At 33.9% G+C, this 26532-nt stretch overlaps 1 protein-coding gene across 1 annotated transcript in view; it reads left to right on the forward strand.

Moving 5' to 3' along the window:
* LOC129234297 (cGMP-dependent 3',5'-cyclic phosphodiesterase-like) overlaps positions 1–26532 on the forward strand; it is a 137310-nt gene that overhangs the window by 58212 nt on the left and 52566 nt on the right. The window contains exons 2-8 of the mRNA XM_054868292.1: positions 2544–2612; positions 9098–9219; positions 11759–11870; positions 13515–13554; positions 19300–19363; positions 19459–19543; positions 24678–24741. Of these exons, the coding sequence (XP_054724267.1) occupies positions 2544–2612; positions 9098–9219; positions 11759–11870; positions 13515–13554; positions 19300–19363; positions 19459–19543; positions 24678–24741 (556 nt within the window). The remainder of the gene's footprint in view (positions 1–2543; positions 2613–9097; positions 9220–11758; positions 11871–13514; positions 13555–19299; positions 19364–19458; positions 19544–24677; positions 24742–26532) is intronic.

Consider the following 26532-nt stretch of genomic DNA (forward strand, 5'->3'; position numbering starts at 1 on the left):
TGTACTATTAAAAGTCCTATCATAGATCATTTTTATGTTTACGGTTTACTGCAACGGGCAAAGTTTAACGACATCTTATATAATTATCAGGTATTATCTCTGCTACTTTTCAAATGAACCTATGTACTATATTGTGATATGAGGTACCAGTAAGTTTAGCACGGCTGAGTTAATACATAAGTATCGAACTATTTTATTGCTTCTTTAATAGAATAAACAGAAATTTGGGGGGTGGGGGCAAATAATGAATTTTGTACCCAGTGTCTTCAAATATTTTGGACCGCTGGAGCCCTGAAATAGGAATGTGCTCCATGTCCAATATCAGAATGATCGGGCTCTGGTAACGACCTCCTCTTAACTAACTTGAAATAGTTTCTTTTGTGCAATAAAAGTCACTTTTGAGGCTTAATCTAGTTTCACTGACTTTTAAGCTTTGATTTCTTTTCATTATAGAACTTTTAAGCTTGAATTCCATTTCACTATAAAACGAAGTTTTGAGATTTCAGGGAGAGTTGCCTAGACCCGCGAAACGCTACTTTGCCTAAGTGCTGTGCCACCTTTTCGTGAACAAAAACCTCCTTCTTTTAACTCAGTATTGTGCTTTCGAACTATTGAGTAAAAATGAACTACAGGTAGAGTATTGCAGACATTGGTTTTATGCAAGCAGAAAAAAGCTTTAGCTTCACTATTTTTTGAGCTTTATAAAGTAAAAGAAATGAGGAATTTAATTTTAAGGAATTTTTTTTAGCAGGCATTCTCAAAAAATTCTTAAGCTATTTTATGCTTTCTATTGATGCAAAATTTAACAACATCATGTGTCTTCAATCTGTTGTATCGTATTTTAAGGAATAATAGCTGCACTAATTTTTAATGGAAATGCTTGTTTTATTTTCGAGTTCTCTAGATTTATTACAGATCAGTGTGCAAAATGTAGAAAATATTTAATTAAAAATCTAGAGTTTAACAGGGTGGTTTTATTTGATAGATTGAATTGAGAATTCAGTACAACTAACATTCTGGCTTTGAAGCTAATTAAAATGCATTCCCCCCCCCCCCCAAAAAAAAATGAGTTCTTCAAATAAAGTTTAGAATTAAAATGCAAATAATATATTTTCCATTGATTCTTTTATTTTGCCTTATCCTATGAATATCGTTTCTAATTGCATTCCTTTGCAGTAATTAAATCCTTTAACCTAAGATGGATTTTTCTGCTAGAAATGTGTGAAAATTCAGCTGAAATGTGAATGAAAGATTACTGACTGACAAGTACAAATGGCAAATTTTCATTATCTGAACCCTTAATTTTATGAAATACTTCTACTTTTACAATTATTCTGTTACAAACACCTCAATAAATGTTTATGTAATTTTTAAAGTAAGAAAACGTAGTTTCAAGTATATTTTAAGAGCCTAATTCATTCGAAAACGTGCCATTTTCACTGAAGTACATCTTCCAGGAATCCGTTTTTAACGCATACTAGCGAAGAATGTGCTTTTTTCTATTATTAAAAAGATTAAGGACATACAATTTGTTTAAAAATTGTAAAATGGCTGCGTGAGCTTTATGCTTTGTTTCTACTATAAGTATTTAATTGAAGATATTTTTAGAAACCTTATCAGATACACTTAAGAGGTAAATTGGTTTGGACAATCACCCTGCAAAGTAATTCTTGCCTCTAAACTGCAACGGATGTTCAGAAAGTAAGTTCCAGTACCCTGTAAAAAATTTTAACACCTGAACAACTTAAAAGCTATTTATTTTTCTACACTTTCTATACATCAATTTTTTTTCTACGTAATTTTCATCTCTTCTTCGTAACTTGACAAACAGCTTTTTAAACACAGCTGCATACCAATCTACCGCCATTGATGCAAATGAGCTTTCAGCTCTGGGAGTTGAAAATTGCGGAGTACATTCAGAGAGCACATAACTCATCTTTGCCCCCCGAGCCTTGAGGTCCTCAAGGTTCGTGGATACAAACCCCGGCACGGACACATCGCTCACTCTGCTTCGACATCCGTGCATTACAAAAACCAATTGGAGCAATGTCTGGAGAACAAGGGGGGATGCTCAAGAACTTCCCATCGAAATTTATCAAGGAGTTGCACTGCCGAACGAGCGGCGTGTGGTCGTGCGACGACCATTTGAACACACACGACATGTTCGCCGTACACATCGCATATCTGACAATGAATTCCAGTGGCAGACACACTCCTTGCAGTTAATAAACGAACCACACTTCTAACCTCATAACTGGCGGCAGAATGCAATGACGGTCCTCTGTCAGCTGAGGCAATGGCACCAGACAGCACTTAGCCGTTGCCACTGCAACAAAACTAAATGTTCCCTGTTGTGCTACCCTAAATCACTTGGTATTATATTCACAGGGTGGGGAAACTTACTTTCTTGTAATAGATGTGTGCATAGTGAAAAGTGCAAACGTTAAAACTAAACCTTTAAATTTTTAAAGCATTATATCAATATATATACTATTTTGTTAAAAACACATTGTAATTAATGCTCATGGATATGTTTTATTTAGATTCAGAGCAACAGTTTTAGAACAGCAATACAAGAAAAACGATCCTTGTCATTAGAAGATATTAATCAGGTAAGCGTATTTTCTTTGATTGTCACTATGTTGGTAAAATAAAATGTGAAAATCTATTTTTTTTTAAATGGATGTTGAAAACATTTGCGTCATTTTTAAACATATAATAATAAGAAACGGTTTTTGTTTGCATAATACCATAATACGGGTTAAAAGGCACCAAAAAAAAAAAAAAAAGTTTTCAGGTAGATATGTAAAGCTTACTTTCTTTCGAAGATTTTCAAGATAAATCAAGTAAAGCAAGGATGCCCACTTTGGGGGGGGGGGATCATGGCGCCATCAAAATTTTTAGGGGAATTGTCTTGAGGGGTATTTTTCTCATTTTGGGAGGGAGGCTCTTGCTCTTAGGAGGAAGTCTTCGCGATATTTCGAGCGTGCGCACTTGTTCTTGGGGGGGGGGGGGGCAGCCCTGATTAAAGGGTACAGATGCTTTTACTCGGGTGCGTCAATCCAAAAAAAAGCATTAATGGAGTTTACGTTTATTATTACTAATTACTTTTGACCAATATAGTATAGAGCTGTTTTCCGAACTTCACTTAAACAAACAGTAATTACCCATACTCTCTCTCTCTCTCTCTCTCTTCACTACTTGTGACCAATACAGTAGACGTAGAGTGCCGAGTTTTTTAATTCCTTTTAACCAAATTGTCTAACTATCCGAGAGGGAGAATCTCTCTCTCTCTCTCTCTCTCTCTCTTGACTTACGTGAAATCAAAAGCACTCCCCCAATCAGTGTATCTTTGGAAATAGCGAAAAGAAAATCAGTACCTAGAGTGGTAATGAAGATCGGAAAGATCAAAATAAAAGTAGAAAAGGATTCTAAAAATTAAAATGCCTGCACTGCACTAAAAGCTTTCGTTCTTATCTTGGATGAAAATATGGTAAAAAAAATTGAAAACTTTTACATTTTCCTACATAATACTACGTTTGATAAAAACATACATTTGTTGTCTTTAAGAAGACGATACACATAAAAAATGTATTAGTCTGAGCTTAAGCTTGTGGGAAAGGTGAAATTACCAATAGACTGAATGAAACGCCTAATTTTATCGATGATACGAGAGTGCACACATATCTACATCTGCTGAGAAGAAACATTAGATAACATTAAAAAAAAGTCATTCGTGTAATACTGTCTCCAAATTTACTAGATGTGGAAAAGTTTTGAGAGGAGCCATGACTATAATCTGAAACATTTCTTAAGTTGATCGCGAAAACGCAGCACTTGACGAAAAAGGAACCCCAGTGCTTCATATTGTCCGAATATTTTATCGTAGGTGATTTTCCACCGCGTGTATGGGATTTCAATCTGAATATAAAGCAGACGAAAATTCTGAATTACTTTCAAACTGTTTTAAACTCTGTTTTATTTCAAGTGCACTATTTTAAACAAATTTCCGAAATACCAGTTGCCCTTGTAACAAGAGCCCCTCATTTTAAGTCTCGCAAATCCTCATATATAAATATATAACTGTCAAAGATCGAGTAACGCGCATGTTTCGACAATGAAACTCACGCCACGGCATGGTAATTTGATAATGTGTTGTGGTAATGTTTAACATGCAGGGAAAGGCTTTAGTGTGACAAGGCTGAACTCAATCCGGTAACTTGACTGTTTTACTGGTAAGTCAGTCATTTTAGAAGAATGAAGAAACGAAAAGGGGTCAACAACGAACGCTATCTACTGGAGTTTAGGGTTAATCCACTGGAGTTAGGGTCAAAATTTCAACTATCAAAATATCACCAAACAGGCAATTGCTTCGTTAAAATGTAGAGGAAGAGAAGCAATTTTCACCCGTCATACCTTGACAAGCCAATTAAATCAATCAATCAACAAGTATACCTCAATATCATGGCGTCGAACCTTATTTATTTATTTTTATTTATTTATTTATTTCGCTACGGTTCAACTGCTAAAAATTTTCTCCCAGTTTGGTTCCGGTTTTCGTCTTGCCGAAAATAACGGCTTTCGGTTCAATTCAGATATTACTTTATGTATATTCTTGCTCTGCTAAAAACTCTTTCAAAGGAAAAGGAATGATGATAATTATATGGGTGAAGTTAAAGTAGAAAATATTATTAATTTGATTACAGTAACAAAATGACTGAAGATATATCGAACAGAAATAAAACAATATATTTTTTCGGACATTTTTTCGGTTCAGTTTCGGTTTTAGTTCCGACCAAAATAATGGGGGTTTTTCGTTTTTTTTTTTTTTTTTTTTTTTTTTTTCAGTTCCGGTCCAAAATCATGTTTATCTGCTTCCACAGTAGCGGCTTTAAAAGCTTAGAGAATAACTTCACAGAAAGCCTTCAAAAATAAATTAAAAAAATCAACGTTAGAGACACAAATAGCGAAATTCTTGCTATTTGTCCATCTAACGTTGGTTTTGACTGCCTATTGAAATTGCTGTTTTAGACACGTGTTTTGGGGCTAACAAGGAACCTCTTTATTTATGAAAATGGTTGCGAGCTTCCTAAGAAATACGGAACTCTTTCAGGAAAGTCTGAATAAAAACGGGCCCCACTAAGCAAATGTTGGTTTTTCCCAATTGACTTTGTACATTACTAATTCAGCATATGCACATATCATTATTTTGAAGCAATAAATTAACGATTTTGTGATTTTTCAAGCCCCAAAGCCCGTGCTATCAACTTTATCATGCATTTGAAGTTTAACCAACTCTCTAACATCGGTTAAAAAGGCAGTTTGTTATGAGTATTTATTAACGCATTCGATGTGTCTTGGATTGCTTTCAGAAATAGAAAATGTTTTGTTCCTTAATGTTGTTCTGGAGCTCCTCAAAATAATGTTAGTCTTTATTATTTCCCTCTAAAAAGTGAGTTGACTGTCGTAAATGGCGTGAAATCCTAAACACTTGAAAACTCTGGATTAACAAACTTCGCATGTGCAAGTCTATTCGAAGCTTTTTTTTTTTCTTTTTTGGAAGAGGATAACTTTATACAAGGTAATTTTTTTTTATTGTTTTGTGTGAATTTGTAAAAATATGGTTTTTTTCCCTCTCAATCTTAAGCTCAAAAGAAGGATAGTATGCAGTATTATCGTAGAACGGAATGAAAAATGTTTAACACTGAGAATTTTCATCGCCAAAATAGTGCGATTATAGTTTAGGGTCATAGTTTTAGTATTGTGCGAGCAAAGAACACTTGCTTGGGGAGATTTTGCATGTCAGTTGTAAACCATTTTTATTTTTTATCATGTGTGGATTAAAATGGTAGAAAGATACAGAATTCGATAAATTTAAAGAAATAATGGAAGATCAATTAAAAAGAAAACTACCGCCATGTATCCGTGAGAAGTTTATTGATGATGCATGACAGAATTAAATCATAATTCAGAAATTAGAAATATACGAAACCGAATGTGAAACAATTAGCGCTAGCCAGACAAAACAAAGAACTTTCATCTTCCTCTTTTGATAACACTGATAAACAAAGGTTTATTTACATGAAATATTTATAAATTAGAAAATATTATTAAGAGTATTATAGTAACAAAATGACTGAAGATATATCGAACCGAAATAAAACAATATATTTTTTCGGTTCAGTTTCGGTTTTAGTTCCGACCAAAATAATGGGGTTTTTTCATTTTTCTTTTCCGTTCAGATCCAAAATCATGTTTATCTGATTCCACAGTAGCGGCTTAAAAAGCAAAGAGAATAAATTCTTAGAAAGCCTTCAAAATAAATTTAAAAAACCAAATAGAGGTACAAATAGCGAAATTCTTACTATTTGTACATCTAACGTTGGTTTTGACTGCCTGTTGAAATTGCTGTTTTAGACACGTGTTTTGGGGTTTACAAGGAACCTCGTCATTTATGAAAATGGTTGCGAGCTTCCTAAGAAATCCGGAACTCTTTCAGGAAAGTCTGAATAAAAACGGGCCCCACTAAACAAATGTTGGTTTTTCCCAAATGACTTTGTACATTACTAATTCAGCATATGCACATATCATTATTTTGAAGCAATAAATTAACGATTTTGTGATTTTTCAAGCCCCAAAGCCCATGCTATCAACTTTATCATGCATTTGAAGTTTAATCAACTCTCTAACACCGGTTAAAAAGCAGTTCGGTGGAAAATTGCACAAGATTAGCTTATTTTCTTCTTGTCTAGTAAAAGATTGATGTTCTATGAAAAGCCATTGAAAAATGAACAAATAAAATAAATGCTTTTTTCTACTTCGAGAGGACTTGAATACATGTATACTGCAACGGACATCTTTGTCATTCGATTAAATGTCATTAAATAAAAAACTGAATTACAATTGCAGCCTCTCATTTATTTATTCAAATATGCATAAAACTCATTAACTTAATGCGAAGAAAACAGTGCTTACTTCTTTTAATTATAATGAGAAAAAACGCTTCATTTTTCCAAGAAGCATTTTATTAAGTCTTTTGATTTTCTTCCTCATTAATCCGGAATGAATAATTAATTGCGAAACAATTACTGAGAACATGTTTATTTGTAGAAATGCACTAAAAAAGATTGAGAGTAAAAAAACTCTAATTTTTTTTTATTTATTTTGCTATCGTTTTCTAAAACTTAAATATCGAAATTAAGAGAATAATTGAGATATTTCCTCGAAAGCATGTGATTGTGTGAAACATTTTTTACTTCCTTTTACAAAAAAGGAAGTATTGTATTCGCGAAAAAATTTTCACTCAAAAACCGGCCTTAATTCCTATTTTTCTCACCCCCGAATGGATGTTGAGTTTTTGTTTCGACCCGACCACACGATCTCAAGACCCGACCCACCTAGGAACGTCAAGACACCCGAAATATCCATTTGGACGACCCCCGAGTTAATTACAATGAATTTTCTCGCGACATCCGTATGTACGTATGTATGTGCGTATGTGTGTATGTATCTCGCATAACTCAAAAACGGTATGCCCTAGAAAGTTTAAATTTGGTTCGTAGACTCCTAGTGGGGTCTAGTTGTGCACCTCCCTTTTTGGTTGCATTTGGATGCGTCAAAGGGAGTCTTTTTCCCCTTTTTGGGGCGAAAATTTTGGTGTTATAATATGGCGGACACTTGGCAATATATCGCCAGTCTTTTAATTGCCAAGTTTTGTCGCCTCCTTGGCGACAAATTTGGCGATTTTTTTTTAAATCTGGTTTTAATTTGGCCACTGTTGCTGATATTTAGAGAGTAAACTATTGAATCACATTAAAACTGCCAATAATGGGAAAATGATATTAAATTGGAGTAAAAGGAAGTCATGTGATGCACACATCAGCTCGTTTTTATTTTGTGTTCAACACAACATGCTATGTGATACATGTTTGGGTGTATTTATTTTGGCTTATTTCTTCTTTTCAACATAAGAAAAAACTTCAGAGATAAACAGGGTGTAGCAAAACTAATGGTCCATACTGAAAGGGGTGATAGACCTTGCCAAAACAAACAACTTTCACAATGCAATGTGGGGTCAGAAAGCAAACGGCATGCCGGAGAGGGTATACTTGGTGCGCAGAAATGGGGAATGCAATAATAAAGAACATGAACAACAACATGAAGACAAAGAACCTTTATTTATTACAAATGCTCAAACGAGCATCCGCCAGCTGCAAAACAAGCTTCACATCAGCGATGCATTGAACAACGCACGACGTTAGAATATTCATGTCATATAATCCACGTCTGCAAGCGCTTTTTGGGGAATTTTCCTCTGTTTACGCAATATGCGTCTTGTACACGACACTTTTTAGCTGTCCCCAGAGAGAGAAAAAAAAAACCTAAGAAGGACGAATTGGAAGATCTGGGAGGTCAAGAGACTCACCCTTCATGGCTAATTCATCTGTTCGGGAAGGCAGTAGTTTCGAACCATGTAGTTTCGAACATTCCAGGAAACATCAGCTGGTGCTCCGTCGTGTTGGATTGACATGATGCCTCAAACATTTGCTGGTACATGTTCATAATTCGGACAACACCTGCTGGAAGAGGTTACAGTACTTGTATCCATCTATAAATAACGTAGTTATAAAGTTATTAATAAAGGATCTTTGTCCTCATGTTGTTGTTTTTAGTCTTTATTGCATTTCCCATTTCTGCTAACCAAGTACCCTCACCTCAGGCCTGCCGTTTGCTTTCCGACCCCACATTGCATTGTGAAAGTTGTTTGTTTTGGCAAAGTCTATCACCCCCTTTCAGTTTGGATCATTTGTTTTGCAACAAACGGTATTGCATTTGAAACTTTAATTCGGTTTTGATGTAACAGTCAATCTTCCGTAAAAGTTTCATGATTTTAGCTTTTAACTCAAACGAGATTCTCTTAAGCATTATACTTCTTAAATTTGGTTTTATTTTTCTTTAATAGTACTCACTATAAGGGACAAACTCTAACCAATCTCTGATTACAGGACATAATTTCCCTGTCAATATTTTTTGTTTTCATGAAAAGACTATTAAACTAAAGTGCAAACATTAAAATATTGGAATTTTATTGTTTTAGGATCAAGTGTCTGTGATTGAAAGCAGCTTAGAAACCGAAGTTGTATCTTTGCTATGCTGTCCCGTCCCTTCTATTCAAGAAGACAGAGTCGCTATGCTTGTTTGTCTTGTAAATAAGGAAAGGTCAGTTTCTTCATTACAAATATAGTTCAAACAATGAAAAAGCATGTACATGCATTAAATGAAAGCTCCAAAATCAAAATACGTACTTTCTATGAATACGTGTATTTTTATTGAAAGTGAATTCTTTGGAAGTACAATGAGGATATTTCTGAGCAAATGAAAAACGTCCAACTTCGATTATTTAATAAAACAAAGGATTTTTTGATGACCCAGTGTGGCAAATAATGCATCTCGGAAACGCTACAAAACATCCTCTGTATGAGAGTTGGATACGTTCAGTAGATTTGAATAACTTAGACCACCATTAATGTTTCCTTATAAAGACTTACAGAAGCTTTAAAACTCAAAATAATCGTCCAACTGTATAGTTCATCGCTTAACGCGCCAAGGTTCCACGCTAACACAACCCTGCTCTTTAGCGAATGAAGCGCTTTTTATCTGCAATTTGAAATGTTTCAACAAATAACCAAAAAAGACATCAAATAGTATCTTTCAAATGTAAAATAATTCCGCAACTCTATTGTTTGTTGCAAAACTCGGCAAGCGACCAAGCTACCGAAACCCAGCTCTTAGTGAGCGAAGCAAACTCCGATTGATTAGCTATCCCATCTGTCTAATGAAAAAAGAAAAAGAAAAATCCCGTGGGACATTCGAAAATCGTCGTCAGAAAAAAAAAGAAAAAGTCGTATTTCATTCGGTTAAAAACAAACAAAGGTTTCTTTGGAATTCATAACAATTCGCCAAAACATTGAATCACATTTACAGTTGCTTTAAAACTTAAAATAATTTCCCAACTATTGTTATCACCTAACTCGTCAAACGACCACGATACCGGAACCCAGCATTTTTGCGAGTGAAGCGGATATTTTTTTTTTTTTTTTGCAATTGAAAAAGTTTCACCAAATAAACGAAAAAGACGTAAATTACATTAACAGTAGCTTTCAAAAGTAAATAAATCCGCAAATCTATGTTTATCGCCAAACTCGCCAAGTGACCCCGCTGCCGAAACCCAAACGATTAGCGAGTGATGCAAACTCCGATCGATTAGCAACATGATCAAAGAAAAAAAGTTCCATGATTAAAAGGAAATCCTTTCCCCCCCTCTGATGTAAAATAATCATTTTATTTTACTTAAAAAAAGCGTAAAAAGCCTTTAAATAGCTGAAAACAATTATTTGCAATTTTAATATTTCGCCAAATAAACAAAATATGTATCAAAATTACATTAACAGTAGCTTTTAAATTGTAAAAAAATCCCGCAATTCTATTGCTTATCGTCAAACTCGCCAACCGACCGCGCTACAGTAACTCACCCAATTAGCGAGCGAAGCGATTCCAACCGATTAGCGATCCAATGTTTTTAACGAAAATGTTTAAAGGAAAATTACCTAGCAGAAAAACAACGTAATTAAAAAACACAGTACATCTACTACGAAATGGAAATTTTGTATCCCGTACCCCGTAAAATGTAAGAAAATTTGAAAAATATGCTTACATCGTCGTCATGTCAGCTCCGTCTTTTCTAATTTCTATTTTAATGGAACGTTCGCTTTTATTTATGTCTCGATTTAATCATTTAGCAAATAATTTTGAATGTCAATGGATCATTTAAAGTCTATTTGCCGAATTACTGGGATTTTTCATTTGGCGGACTTTTTACTTTAAACGGCTTGGTTTAATTATTTAGAAAATTACATTTCATTTTATTAGTTTTGTTTCAATCCTTGTTCTTTGTTCAAAAAAAAAAAAAGCACAGTGACAAAATAATGCATGGTTTCGCCAAATAAATAGTTTTTACGTATAGATATAATCAAACATGCCAACAATAAGCTAAACAAAAACAATTGCCAAGATTAATGATTAGCCGTAAAGTACCTATAACGAAAAAAAAACGCGTCTCCGATATAATAAAGGTAAGTTTTCAAAGAGAGTCGACGACTCTTTAAAATCCTCGTCTGGAATAGTTTCGAAAATATTCATCAGAATGGATCTAAGATCATAAAAAACACCTTTCAAGTAAGAGAAATATTCCTCAGTATCGCCATTAAAACAAAGTATATCATTCACCCTTTAAAATAACGTAAACAAAACCAATAAGTGTCGGATTTTTTTAGACTACGCATCCATTAAAATCGTACATGAAAACATCACCTTGCAAAAACCTAATCAAAAGGGAATATATTTTAAATGCCTGGCTACCGACAAAGCCCCAATGAGTTAAAATCCAATTCCAAGAAAATTTGAATAGGGGCTCACTCTATACACTGGTTAAAGGTATTTTGCACCTATCCTGAGTGTCTGCTTGCTTTCTCTCAATAATGACATGAAATATAAGGGGTGCGGTGATTCTCCCTCATTCACCCAATATTAAGAACATCAAAGGTTTTAGAAATAGTGTAAGTATCTAAATTTTACCAACAGAATTTATCAAGTGATAGAAAAAATGTCTTAAATTTTGCACACAGAAGTCGAAGTTCTTTTCAAATTTAGAAACATTTTTCCCGCCCTAAACAATATTGATTTTTTTTTCTTTTTGCAGTTTTTGCGAAGAAGATGAGCATTTTTTAAATGAAACATTCCGTTGTTTATCTCCACTTCTCAGCAGAGCACGGGCTTACGATGAAGAACGAAGATTACGGGAGGAATGTCAGGTAACTCATAGTGCAATTTACCTTTTCTCCTACCGTGTTTGTTAAATTGGTGTAATTGTATTTTTTCACACCAGTGAAATTATTTTCCATTGAAAAAAAAATTAGTATTGGAAAAAAAAAAAAAAAAAAACCTACCTAATTTAAAACAGCCGACAGTCACATCGCCGTTTGGAAACTTATTAATGACCTGAACTAGGTTTCACCCAGGAATGTAGTTCCGGTATGAAGTTTCGGTTTTTTTCTACCAGGCGGAACGCCTAGATTAAATTATTTGAAAAAATATAAATGTGGTCAAAAAAAATTTTAAATTTTCATGTTATGCCCACTTAATTTTTCCAAAAATTTATTTTGTTTATTTATTTATTTCATTTTTTTATTTGTATAGCATATGGTGGTCCGACCAGATGTTTGATTTCTTTTTTTTTTTTTTTTTTTTTTTTTTTTGAGATTAGCAATATTGTCTACTTCTTTACACATAAAAGCAATGTGGGTTATGTTCGTTTTTAAATGTATTGACCTAAAAGAATATCCTTTCAAATTCCAATCAAATTCATGCGGTATCTTAATGTTAGGCCGTTAAACCATATACTTGGCTCCTCTTCTCCCCACTTTTTGGGGTGTACCCCCAGGTTGTACCTCCGTCTGGCTGGCTTCAGAAACCGGTAGTGGTCTGCGGACGCGGTGCGTTACGCCGGGGAAGGTCCCGCACTGGGCGTCAGCCCAGCTTGGAGTTAGTCCCTTAATGTGTGAACATGACACACTATGAAGTATGGTATTGACTGTACCTCGTTGTTGCGTTATGGTTCCTTGTAATGCGATGCACTAGCCTGTGTGCCTTATTTCGCATTTTTTCAAATTTCAATGCCATAGTGATAACCAATAAATAATGCGTATTGTTTTAACATATTAATGTTGAAAATATCTTTAACGTATAGAAACAATTACGTTGTTCAGAATTCAATCCTTTTTCTGAAGAATCCCCGTTCTCACATCCATTGATGAACAAAGGACGACGACAATTACGGTTCAGTTTACCTTTACTCCCTTCATTTCCTATTTCTAGTAAGAAAACATTTAACAAATGCTCAATCCATTTGAACAGGTGAGACATTTTTCTGCATATATTTGTTAGGGAATTAGGGGCAAATTTAAATGGTGAAAATGAAAAGCCAGAGTTTTAAATTCGGGGAATAAAGTACAAATATGTCCTTAAAAAAGTCTCACTCGAGGAAATGGATCGAGCTAAGGCCCCTATATATACGAGCCGACGCATCAGCTTAAGATTAGCCATTTTCGATCGGAGCGCGTGTTTGAGTGGTTGTCTTTTCTGGCGATTTATCGCGTTTGATGATTATTCACTGTGAGCAATTATTAGCGGCACGTGAATTTTCGGCAAATTTGGCGAAATCCGAAACTTTGCTGTGGTAACCCTAGCAGTGCAACAATGAAAAATCCGACCCAAAATGGCTAAACTTAAGCTGATGCGTCGGCCTGTCTATATAGCGGCTCTAGATCGTGCACACTGCAACTGTGGCGTCATCTATGATGCATGCGCCCGACATGTGTGTGTATTTCTTATTCATTAGGAAGATATACATACTGCAGCGAGTTACTCTTCAGTAATAAATTCTTTTTCTACTTTAGTCACTTCTAACTGTGGCGAGAAATCTGTTTACTCATTTAGGTAAGCAATTTCTGTTTTTCCTTTTTTTTTACGAGTAAAGAAAAATTTCTGGCACATTTTATTTTTAAAGAATACGCAGAACTTTCGTGGAAGAAATCAGCTTATGAATTGTAGAAATCTAGAGAAATATTTCTATAATATTATATGAACGTTTAGTTGTTTTCTCGTTCATGTCATTTGTTGATATTCCATTGAATAAAGCAAATCTGTTTTTAACACTTCAGTAGAATACGAAACAAATCAATACCTTTGTCCGAAAATGTAACTGGTAATCAACAGCGTTTGGACGAACAAATTAGCAGATTACTGCACACACGTGTTTCGAGGTCTCAGGGAACCTCTTTTTCAATGCAAAAATGGCTTTTGGATGAAAAGATATCTTGTACCGTTTGACCGTGGATTGTATGTAATTTGGCAATCTGCCAAGTAAAGACGATTCCATATGAATGAATCTAGCAGGGAAGAAGGGAAAATAACGATGAGATTTTGATGCATGCGTTTTATAATGTCACTAGTACCTTATTCATTTATTGCATTCTGAAAAATAAAATAAGGGGAAACAAAAATAGTTACCATGGAAACAAAAAAAAAAAATATATTTTCACTTCGTTCAGGAACGTAAAAGCAAAATGATAAGCTCGAAACTTTGTTGTGAATAAGTAAATCAATTAATTTTTGCCGGTGAGAATATATATCGAATATACTTTAGATTTAAAAAATGTTTGCTGAGAGTAAATTTTCATTTTTACAAAACTAAGGCTAAATAATAGAGAGGCAAAAGTGCACATCTGAAACAAACCAACTAACATCCCTATAAACTAATAGATACGTCCATTTCCGCCTATAAACCGGATATTATCCTTTCCATATAGTCGATGGTCAGACTGTAAAAGCCCCTCTCTTTTATCCAAAAGCTACTATTTGCATTGAAAAAGAGGTTCCCTGAAACCTCGAAACGCGTGTATGCAGTTATCTGTTATTTTGTGCGTCAAAGCGTTGTTGATTACCAGTCATTTTAGTAGAATGTTTGACAATTATAATTTCAGCTGAGTTTTACATTTTGATGAATTGCATTTTTTAAGACTTATGATACTTTTGTCACAAAAAATATTAAGATTTTTGTGTTTGAAAATAATAAAATGTGTGTTAGGAAAACCGATACATCATCTTGATTCACTGTAGAATAAATAAAACAAAATATGAGTTATAGTTGTAAAAAAAATTTCAGTGAAATCCTATTACAATGAACTTCAAAGGACCTCAAATTTTGTTCGTTGTAACGGGTTTTTCGTTTTACTGCCGTGTTAAGCACAGAAGTCATATCTGTATTTTTTTTTTATCAAAATTGAGTCGCTGTCACCCAGTGGCTCTTTAACTCATATTTTACCAAAATACAGTGCTTTGTGGTCATTTGTGAATGGGAAATATTTTTCAAAAAATTCTGAAAAAGTTGCATCTGTATCAAACACGTAGAGGCACACAACTTTAAACGGCAATTTCTCATTTTGAACTTAGATGCAGATACGACTTTTGGGCTTAGCACGCCAGTGTAATGGAATCCAAGCAATTTTGCGGGAATTAAATCGGAACTGAAAATCTAGCTCGTTGAAATGAGTATTCCTTTGTATTGGTATTTGTTGTAACGAAATTTCACTGTTAAACGAAATCTTTCGCTCATTTTTTTTTATGTCGAATGAGTATCGTTACATTAAAAACAATAATCAAATATAATCAAACAAAGATATTCCCTACCATAATTTATTCTGTTTTTCAAAAAAAAAAAAAATAATAATAATAATAAATAAATAAATAAATAAATAAATAAATAAAATAATAATTTTTATAGCTATTTGTAACAGTAGCTCAATACGAATAGAATGGGTTATACATTTTTAGCCACGTTTCTATACAGTATTGCGGTATCGATTACCTTGATACCTCTAATTCTATTTGCAGCTCATTACTGTTCATTTTTAACCGACTTCAAAAAGGAGGCGGTTATCAGTTCATACCGTATGTATGTTTTTTTTTTTTTTGTTTGTCCACTCATAGCGGCTCACCTAGTGAACCGATTTTGATGATTCTTTTTTTAATGGATAGGGGATGGCTCAACTTAGGTCCCATTACTTTATTTGACCATATTTGTTCTTTAGAAAAAAAAGTTATGGGCAAAAAACAGTACATTTTATGCAATTTCCCTATTAAATGATTAAAATGATATTGTAGCGAGGTTCGCTTTTTTCATCCGTGGATAACGGTGGCTCAGTGGTAGAATTCTCGCCTCCCACACGAGCGACCCGGGTTCAAATCCCGACTAGGACAAAATGAATTTTACTAAAATTTCGTTTCTACTGTTTCCCGTATTTTCTCGAATGTTCTATTAATTTCTCTATCTTTCCAAGTCTGGAAAGTTCCAGCACTTTGTAACGTTCATTCGTGGTTCTGAATAAAGATCTCGAGTTGAGACTATCGAGTATTCGCTTCATTTGGCTTTCACATTGTCTTCGCTATCTTCATCTACGCGACAATATGAAACTCATTGTTATAAAAGTTTGGTGCCATATAACTGTAACATTAATAGTAATTGTAATGATAATTTTGAATAAAGGCTTTTCTAAAGCAATACAGTGATATAGAGCCGCACTTCTTACTAGCTAACTTCTTACTTTTACTGAAATATCTACATTTACACTAAAAAGAATGAAATAAAAAAATTTTGAAAAAAAAATAGAACCGACTTCAAAATTGCTCTAAAAAGTGAAAAATAATTTTATTCTTTAAACACCATCGATAATGCTTTTAAACATAATTTTTGAAGTTGGCGCAAAAACGATAGATAAAATCATTCACAGTCATAACTCAACTACAACTATAAATTTAACCAGGCCCAGTTTCTTCACTATCACATAAATTCTGCATTGATGACAACATATTTGAATAACGATATAAATGTTTCGTTCGTAACTTTGGATGCTTTTCTGAAAAAAATATGAACGAAGCATGGTTACACTGGATTTTACGTTTTGTTTTTGCGCCAACTTCAAAAATTATGTTTAAAAGCATTATCGATGGTGTTTAAAGAATAAAATTATTTTTCACTTTTTAGAGCAATTTTGAAGTCGGTTCTATTTTTTTTTTCAAAATTTTTTTATCTTACAATCAGGGTTGGCAAGTTTCTGCCGAGGCGGTTAAAACCACTGGTAGAAACCGGTTAAAACCAGCATGGCAAAAACCACTTTCTGCCACTTTGCGGCAGAAACTGGCAAAAACGCACAAAATGAAAAATTAATTCTTGATATACAACAGAAAATGCATAAAAAAAATAATTAATTGTTTACCAAAGTACTGTAGTTTTATTACAAAATTATCACAATTCAAAATCAAATGTTACTTTGTTTGGACCCTGCAACTGCCTCTTAGAAAAGGTGGTTTCAAAAATCTAAGTAGGCTCTCAATTTACTACGCACAAATGAGAAATTTTAGAATATTCTTCTTAAAACAGAAGAGCTAGCAGACAATGCATCAAGGAGCAAGCAATGTTCGTGAAACTTTCATCTATTGTATAACTGGTCCACCATATAGTAACTGGGGTTGTGGTAAAAATTTGACTGGAAAAATAAGTTTTGAGAAATGGGGCCAATTTGTTTTGCAAAGCTGTGACATAAGGTATAAAATTTAGGCAAGTAAAATTCTGGCACAAGCACATGACATAATTTCAATTACAAACAATTTAGAGGAAGCATATAAGTGAGCAAATTATAATCAGTAATGCCTGTTTAATTCTGTATGTCACTCCTCTTTCCTAATCACCCCTGTATGATTTTTTATCCTTTGTTAAATTAATCCAAATACTACGAGCCTCTGCAATTGGAAAGTTCCCTTTCTGAACTAAATCAAGGGCATTAGCATGGGATTTTATTTTTTTAAATGATGAAATAATGTTTAAATTTTTAGTTTACTTAAACAAATATCATTTACTGATTACTTAAGTTATTAAAGACCTTTTTAAGTTTTTGCCAGTTTCTGCTGGTTTTTACCGGTTATAACCAGTTTCTGCCACTGGCATGGCAAAAACTAGTTTCTGCCGGAAGAAAGCCAACCCTGATTACAAGCCAATGCCTCGGGAGTAATGACGCAGCGAAAGCCCCCCTCCCCCTCCCCAGAGCCTTTGTTTTTACCACATATGGCGAATGCTTATAATGATATTTTCTACATAAATTAAGGACTGTCATGACCAAACCCTCAATTCCCAGAAGGTCAAGTCTGACTGCACTAGTGCTCTGCTCAGGAGTGTTTCATCTGAAATGGTGCGCATTTTCAACTCTAAAGTGTTGATGCTGTGGCTTTTGTACTGGAAAGTAAAGGGAAACATTTTAAAAAATTGAATAAATTTCAGTGTAAAGAGTAGTTATTTTGGAAATTTAAGGAAAAAGCTCTAGAGTTCAATTACATAGTAAATGTTTCAAATTAAAAGTTCTCTAAAATCTGTCTCTTGTTTTCTCTAGAAAAACAACAGCACTTTCAAACTTCCTCAAAAAAAAAAAAGAAATAAATAAAAAAAAAATTGGTGTTTTGGATTGAATACTATTAAAAAATGAAGAGAATATATTTACGCATTTTTATTCATTTATTTTCACAATTTTTCACAAATGTGTAAAGATATTTTTCGTGCACTTCAGCAATATAAATGGTTTTGTAAACAGAAGTTTTCCAATATGCACGTTTAACAATTGTAAATATGCCATAAGAAAAGTAAGACAGAACTAAGTTTTAGTTCAGCACAGAAATATTAGAAGTTGAAGCCTAAAACTTAAAATCAATAAACTGATTCAGAAATACCTCAATTCTCACCATCCTTTTGACTTAACATCATTTATTCAGCGTCACTCAACTCCCCTGAAGGTTTACACTCACTTTAATGTAACATTTATTCAAATGTAAACTCACGCACCATCACTATAACTAAATAATTTTACCAGCGATAAAAGATAATGTTCAATAAATTAGATATTTTACAGATGGTGAAGATCTTTTAAACGTTACATATAGCATATGCAGCCTAAGTAAAAGCGTTAAAGTTAGTGGGGAAAAAACGTAAAGAAAGAGGGAAAGGGAAGTAAAGAGATATAAACTTTATTGTTTATTAATAATTATTATAGGAAACGAGAGGCAGTTGAAAATATGTTTTTGAAGCACAAAAGGTAGTCCTATTGTGCATCGAATACTTTCTATGCACAAAACCCTTTTCCCCCCTAATTAAGAAAACTGCTAATGTTTCTATGAATACATTATGATTTAGTTGGAAGAAGAAGAAAAAAAAAAACAATGTTTTTTACAAAAACTGAACGTTATGCCATTCCTCCACGGCACTTAACGGGGTGTATAAAAACAATTATAAAAAACATGTAAACCAAGTGAAATGCAGAAAAAATAAGTTTTCTCTATATTTATTCACTTTTCAGTGACTAAATACGCGTTTGATTGAAACTGGTTAAAGAAATCTCAATTGGGGGAGGAGGCATTTATACTGCACGTCTGACTGCATTCTATCAATAATTAAATAGGCATGGCATCTATTCCGGAGCGGCGAATTACCCTGACTTACCCTGTAACTTAGTGCACGAAACCAGTATCAGGTATTCCACATGAAAAACGAATATAGCAGTCATCTTTCACGCAGATTTTTTTTTTAAAGTAAATTAATGTATTTTGTAAGAAAGTTGAGACATATCTCATATCTTACAGACGACGTAACGCTACTTCTGAGAGAAATAATGGCTCAAGCGAGGCATCTCACCAAAGCCGAAAGGTTAGTTTGCTTACATTTTGAATTATAGGTTGAAAAAAAAAAGAGCTCACAGTTTTATAGTTGTAATCAATCATTCAGTCTCACTCTTTCCTCAGATGCTCTTTGTTTCTCTTGGACAAAGAAAGGAACGAGCTTGTGGCGAAAGTGTTTGATGGACATGTAGCCGAAGATGGGACAGAGGTAGGTAGGATAGCTTCATTAGCTTCTTAAAAATGGATTTTTATATCTTACCAGTGGTACCCGCACTGCTTTGCCCGTAATAGAAAAATTAAAAGGTCTTTTGGTTCGCCTGTATATTTACAAATAATGTATGGTGAATTTTCTCGCTAATTGGCTTGTACCCATGTTACGGTTCCACGTTATGATAATTTTTTATCTCGCCCATTGGCTTGTGCCCATGTTACGGTTCCACGTTATGATAATTTCGTAATTTACTCGTCCATTTTATGATAATTTTGTTCTTAAAATTGGAATAGAAAAAGAACCACATCAAATTTTCGAAAAATCGCTTCGAGGTGCACACCCCCCATGCTACAAACTAACTTTGTGCCAAATTTCATGAAAATCGGCCGAACGGCCTAGGCGCTATGCGCGTCACAGAGATCCAGACATCCTCCGGACATCCAGACATCCTCCTGACATCCCCACAGAGAGACTTTCAGCTTTATTATTAGTAAAGATAGTTGCATTAAAAGGAAACGTGGGGAGCTTAGTGGCTGCTTCGGGGTCGTAGGGTAGACCGACCAGTAAATGAACACCAAGCGCAATTTCATTTGCGAAAATTCATAGCATCGTGGATTGTTGTAACATTTGCCACATGATAGCAAAAATACTTTAGATGCAGTGGTGGATACAAGGGAAGGGTCATGGAGGTCATAACCCTCCCCCTCCCCTAAATCGTCGACAACAGTACCCGTCCACATTGTGTTCAACAATTATGCATAAAATGTAAACAATTTCAGTTGTCTTTTTTAATTCACTAATTACCTTTGAAAGTAAATTTTTTAAATTTCTTCTTTCATTGTTTATGAAATTAATTTGCTACGTGGGACCGTGATAGCCTTATCGGTAAGGCATCGGACTTGTGACCGGAGGGCTCCGGGTTCGATCCTAGCCCGTCGAAGATCCACGGTCTTCACTAAGGGTGACTGGGGGACGTTAAATATGCTCGTAGTCACAAAGTCCTCCAGGTGAAACGATACCTCTGGTGGTGCTTGGACAGAAGTTATTCGGCTTCTGACTTGGTTCTAAATTCTCGAAGTGTCCACAGGTGGTGCAGCCATCTATTGTGTTGTCTGAGCCAAATCGGACTTCCACCTAGAAATAGGCGCTCGATTAAAACGGAAGCCGTACCCCTCTGCCTTAAAATCGAGTAGCATTGTTACTCGGGCTCGGGTTCTCTAGTGGCATAAGTAACAACAACAACATTTGCTACGTTTGTGCTTATGAGAAGCCCTATTCCTGACCGATTTCGTGCTTTTTATTGAAACCCAAGCATTTGAAGAAATTTTTCATGGTTCGTTTGGCACGGGGGAGGGGGAATTCTTTAGCATAACCCCCCCCCCCCTAAAATGGTAGTCTGTATCCGCCTCATTCAGATGATGTATGTAATTATTAATTTTTTTTTTAATTGTGAAAACTCTTGTGGTTCTGCATCAGGATTTTGGGGACAATGAAATGAAAAGAAGTTCCCCGACCCGGTAAATGAACACCACAAGCCTAACCGACACACATATCATTTTTCTAATAAATAAAAGGAGGTAGCCAACGTTTTGTAGCGCAAAACTACAGATTACTGCAGCAGATTCATTTTGTGCTGCAAAATGTTGGTTACTTCCTTTTTACTTCTCTGCATAAAAATATTTATTTATTTCTTATACAGGGTTCGTACGGTCCTTCAAAACTCTTCCAATACTCCTTCATTTTTTTTTTTTTTGAAGGGCCCTTCAGACTCCTTCATTTTGGTTTTAACTCCTTCAAAACTTCTTCTTTTTTTAGTTCAAGACTACATAATCTTCCTCTGTGACAGTAATTTAAATTATTTCAAACGACAACTAAGCTTCATCACATCGTTACAAGGGCGAAGGTATAAGGGCGATTTTATTGTAGTAATTTCGTATGTTTATTTTATTTTTTTTTATAAAGATGTGATTTACAAATTGATAATTTTATTAAAAGTTGAAGGTGAAAGTATTAGATGAGTAAGACATTTCAAAAGCTTTTCAAGTTTTATGATTATTGCTTTTCCCCCCACCACACTCTCAACAACAAAAGTCAGTTTGTCTAATTATTATTTAAATATTAAAAAATACTTAAGCGGATGTACTATATTAAGTGATTTTGTTAAAGAAAACAATTGCTTCGTAAATCGCAGTTTTGACATTCTAAAAAGGTCATCTATGTGTGATGTCATACCTTAAAGGGGGAGATGGGTTCATGAAATTGACAAGGGGAAGAGCAAGAGTGACAAAAAGTGACATCACTCAGTTATTATAACATTTTTATGCAAACTATGACATTTTACCAAAGGAGAAATAAGGTTAAGTGTGACAAAGGGGGAAGAGGATCAAATACGTTGTAAAAAAGTCTGATATCATTTAAGGACAGCCCAAAAGTACTCCTTCAAAATCTCATTCTACTCCTTCAGAACTCCTCCAAAACTCCTTCATTTTATTTCTGAAATCTAGTACGAACCCTGTTATAATCTTTTCTATTGTTTTCTTTCTAGAAATGAGTAGAAGTGACTACCGCCAATTTATCAGAGAAAAAAAAAACTTATTTTTATCAAACAAAGTTACGAGGTATTCATTCACAGGGAAGTGTTCATTCATTGGTAGGTCTAAAATAATCTTAAAATTTCGGAAACGACCCTATTATCTAAATATCCCTTTTCATCCATTTATTTTCAGATTAGCATACAAAAAGCAAAACTAGAATAAATTATTTAAGCTTCGGCTTAATCTTTGTCCAGTTGAATTCTTTCTTTCTGGGTTCGTACCTAAGAGAAAGCTCTTGGCCTTTGCTTGCATTCCTATTGGTTCCTGATCGGTTTATAACTTTGTCATTGGTGTTTGGCTAATCCGCTGTTTTTATCTTTTAAGCTGCATGCTTATCTGCTCTTGGCTTTTGTCGGATGTCTTTTCATCCATAAGCTCATTATTTTTTGCATTGAAAAAGGCGTTCCCTGTAACGCCGAAACACGTGTCTGCTGTAATTTACAAATTTGTGCTTCTTCTAACGTTGTTTTGTCTTACTTTACTGTTCAGCATAAAGGTATTTATTTATCTTATGGGTAAGAGTGTAAATAAAAATGTTGGAAATAGTTAAATTCATGCAAGTTTTATCAAATATTCATTTATGAATATGATCGAATTTTGACCCCTGAGCGAAAACTAGTAAAAGAACAAATTTACAAATTTACAAATAATGGATGATAAATTTCAAGCCAATATGCTATGCTAATTTTTTCGTCCATGTTATGTTAATTCGCTTGGCTTAAAATTGGAATAGAAAAAGAACAAAATCGAATTTTTTAAAAATCGCTTCAAGGTGCTCACCCCTATGCTACGAACTTATTCTGTGCCAAATTTCAGGAAAATTGGCCTAACGATCCAGGCGCTATGCGCGTAACAGAGATTCAGACACACACACACACACACACACACACACACACACACAGACTTTCAGCTTTGTTATTAGTACAGATAAAGATAAAGATATAGCTTTGCTTATAAAGTTTAATGAATAATTATGTTTGTAACTGTTGAGCGTTAAATGAGACGCAACTCATGAATTTCGAGGCAAAAACTAAGGATTCGGCAATGGGGTCGTTTCAAAAATTTTAAAAGTATTTTTTTCTGAAAGAGCATGCTTAAAAACATAGGATCTGACCGTTTTTTAAATAATTCGTTTAAGTTTAATATTTTTAAAAAATTACTTAAATCGGCGAGCTTTTATTGTTTATGCTTCTGTCCGATGACATCACAAATGATGAAATGCCATTCAGTATTGCCATTCACAGACCAAAATATTTAATTCGCATCTTTACTCACGTGTATTGGCAACGATATGGTTGATAGCAAGCGTTGAGCGCAATAATTCGCTTCTTGATTATCATAACGTGGAAACGTGGTAGAAAGATGCGGCAAATTGCATCATTTGTGACATCATCAAGACCACGCCTTGTTTGAAAAATCGGACATTTAAAAAAATTAATTTAAAAATAACTGTTTAAAAAATGAAAGTATGTTCAGGGTCCATGTTATTTTTTTTTTTTTTTTTTTTTTTTTGCTCATTCTATCAAATGCAATGGCTAAAAGTAGTACTTTTGACTGAAGGAAGCCACCCTATTATCACAAATCACTATAACAAGACGCAGAATTCATATTTACCCAAACTCGCTTGCAGCAAACGCAAATCATCGCTTTCGAAAGATATCTTGTAAGACAGTTTTCTTGGCAGAAGTAATATCCTAGTAGTAGAACAAACTGTACAGAGACTTTTCACCGCCACACCCTATCTCTCTTACCGTGATGCCTTGGGCGGATGCCTCGGCGGTTAACAGTTTTTTTTTTAACCAACGTAGGGGGGTGCGAAGCTCGTCATAAAGCTTTTTTTTGGATGCTTTGAGACGTACAGCTACGGAGATGGAGAAAAAAAAAGGATGAAATAAATAGATGAATAAAAATTTTCAGAAAGCCTGTAGTTTTTATGATCATCTCATATTATTTTTCGTTCCCAACCTCTTTTTTTTTCTAAATCCGGAATAAATAATTACTTCTTTGACATCACAAATGATGAAATGCCATTCTGTGTTGTCATTCACTGACCAAAATATTTAATTCGCATCTTTACTCACGTGTATTGGCCATAACGATATGGTTGATAGCAAGCGTTGAGCGCAATTTAATTCGCTTCTTGATTATCATAACGTGGAAACGTGGTAGAAAGATGCGACAAATTGCATCATTTGTGACGTCATCAAGACCACGCCTTGTTTGAAAAAGCCGACATTTAAAAAAATTAATTTAAAAAAAACTGTTGGGAAAATGAAAATATTTTCTGGGTCCACGAATTTTTTTTTTTTTTTTTTTTTTTGCTTATTCTATCAATTTCAGTGACGAAAAGTACTACTTTTGAATGAAGGAAACAACCCCATATTTGTAAAATAATCTCTGTTTTATTATTCACCAATTTCTGATTTCCATACTGAACATGTGTTGAACAATGGAAATAAATGCAAGAATAAGTTACTTTTCTGAAATGTAATGATAATGGAAATTGTTGTAGTATAGGATCTGATTTGTTTTTACAGCAAGCATCAGTCGAAGTGAGGATTCCTGCTAATCAAGGAATTGCGGGTCATGTAGCAACATCAGGTAAAATTTTCAATTTCAATGACGTTTTCTGCTATTTGATTGCACTTCGTTACAAAATAGAAAAAAACATTTTGATATTCTATATTCAAAAGTGTTTAAGTTGTAAATTTTTACATAATCGTATTTTTTAGCTTTTTTTCTCTCAAAAATACACGAAATAGAGGGGGGAAATAATGGAAATAAATTGAAATAGTAAAGTGGGTTTGTGATATTAATAACTCAGTAAATATTGAAAGGTAAAATAATGCTAAAGTTGGGTTTTGAAGTAGAAATATTTAGGAATTAGTGTCTGTTCCCTTAATAGTTTTTAATATCATCTGATTCAAGTATTTTTTTTTTCATCTAAAGACCTTCAATTAAATTACGTAATAGTACCATATTTAATTGTTCAGACTAAGATTAATTTCATATCTAACGTGCATCAGTGAAACAGAATTTTGCCAGTCTATCGCGTTCCACAAAACTAATAAAACTGGCAAAAAGCGCAGACGATATTTAAAAAAAAAAAGAAAACTAAACCCATTATTATTTTTGAATATATCAAAAAAATCATTCATTTTTCAACAAATAACTAGGATTACGAGATAGACAATATTTTATTAAGAAAGATAACCTTCACTGTTTTTTTTTTCTTTGAAAACCTAATTTTACCATTTCAAAGCAGAAGATAATTTGAATTGTTGTTGACGTCAGAGCGTTACTTGATCAGTTTTGGCTATTACATATATAAGTATTTGTATCATTATACGGCACTTTTTTAAAAAATATTTACCTAATAACTTTTTTGTTTCAAAGAAAGACAATCCTTACTATAATGTTATTAATGCGAAAGTGACTTCGTTTGTTTGTTTGTATATTTGTTTGTCTGTTTGTGATTTTTTTCACACTTTAACTACTTAACCGATCATCATGAAATTCTGTATACATGTTGTCAAGGACATCGGTGTGAACATAGGGTATCTTTTGTTTAGAAAAAAAAGTAATCCAATTTTTAAAAAACCATAAATTTAAAAGCATTGCACCGAAAAAAAGGTCATATTTGTTCGATTTTTGCAGCATGTTAAAGCCCTTTAAATTTTGCACAATGTGAACTTCACTCGAAGTTCGAGGAATAATAAGAACACCCCTTAATTCTTCATTTTATGTTGATTTCATGTTCTAAAACAAGGCTTATTTTCATTTTTAAAGTATCATCTGCAGTTTCTGGTCACGGAATTGCTGCGAGCTTAATTTTAATTCGCAACTCCAACTATTGGGGGCACTGCAGCCACTTTCTAATGGCGGACGAAAAAGGTAAAACAAACGCACGTAGTAACGAAGAAAATGCTAGTAAGCCAAATAAATTTTGTTCGTATGCATGATTTTTTCGCTTTATTCTTTTTAAATTAATTTTCAAAGTCTTATTGATATTCTGGCTCACGTAGAAAGAAATGAGAATTCAAGAAGCATTACTAAACGTCAAAAATTAATGCAAATTACGTAGTTTGTAGTTCTAAGCAGCCATTTCTACGATGTTGAATTCGATGTTTATCAATTCTAGATAAAAATTAAATAATAATTGTGGTCTGACAAGAATAACAATTAATGCTAGATAATTTAATTATATGACATTACGAATTATTATCAAATGAAGATGATACTTCTTTGCCTTGCTTAGTTAGCCCTAATTGTTTTGCATTTGTAGCTGAGTTATTTTTCTCAAATTGCCGAATCGGTTAATTTTAAATTTATCTGTTTCGTATTTTTCTAATTTCTGCGTTATGATTTAATTATGTCATGCCATGCAAATCA

Source organism: Uloborus diversus, chromosome 1, assembly GCF_026930045.1.
Source record: "Uloborus diversus isolate 005 chromosome 1, Udiv.v.3.1, whole genome shotgun sequence".
NCBI classification, from domain to species: domain Eukaryota; kingdom Metazoa; phylum Arthropoda; class Arachnida; order Araneae; family Uloboridae; genus Uloborus; species Uloborus diversus.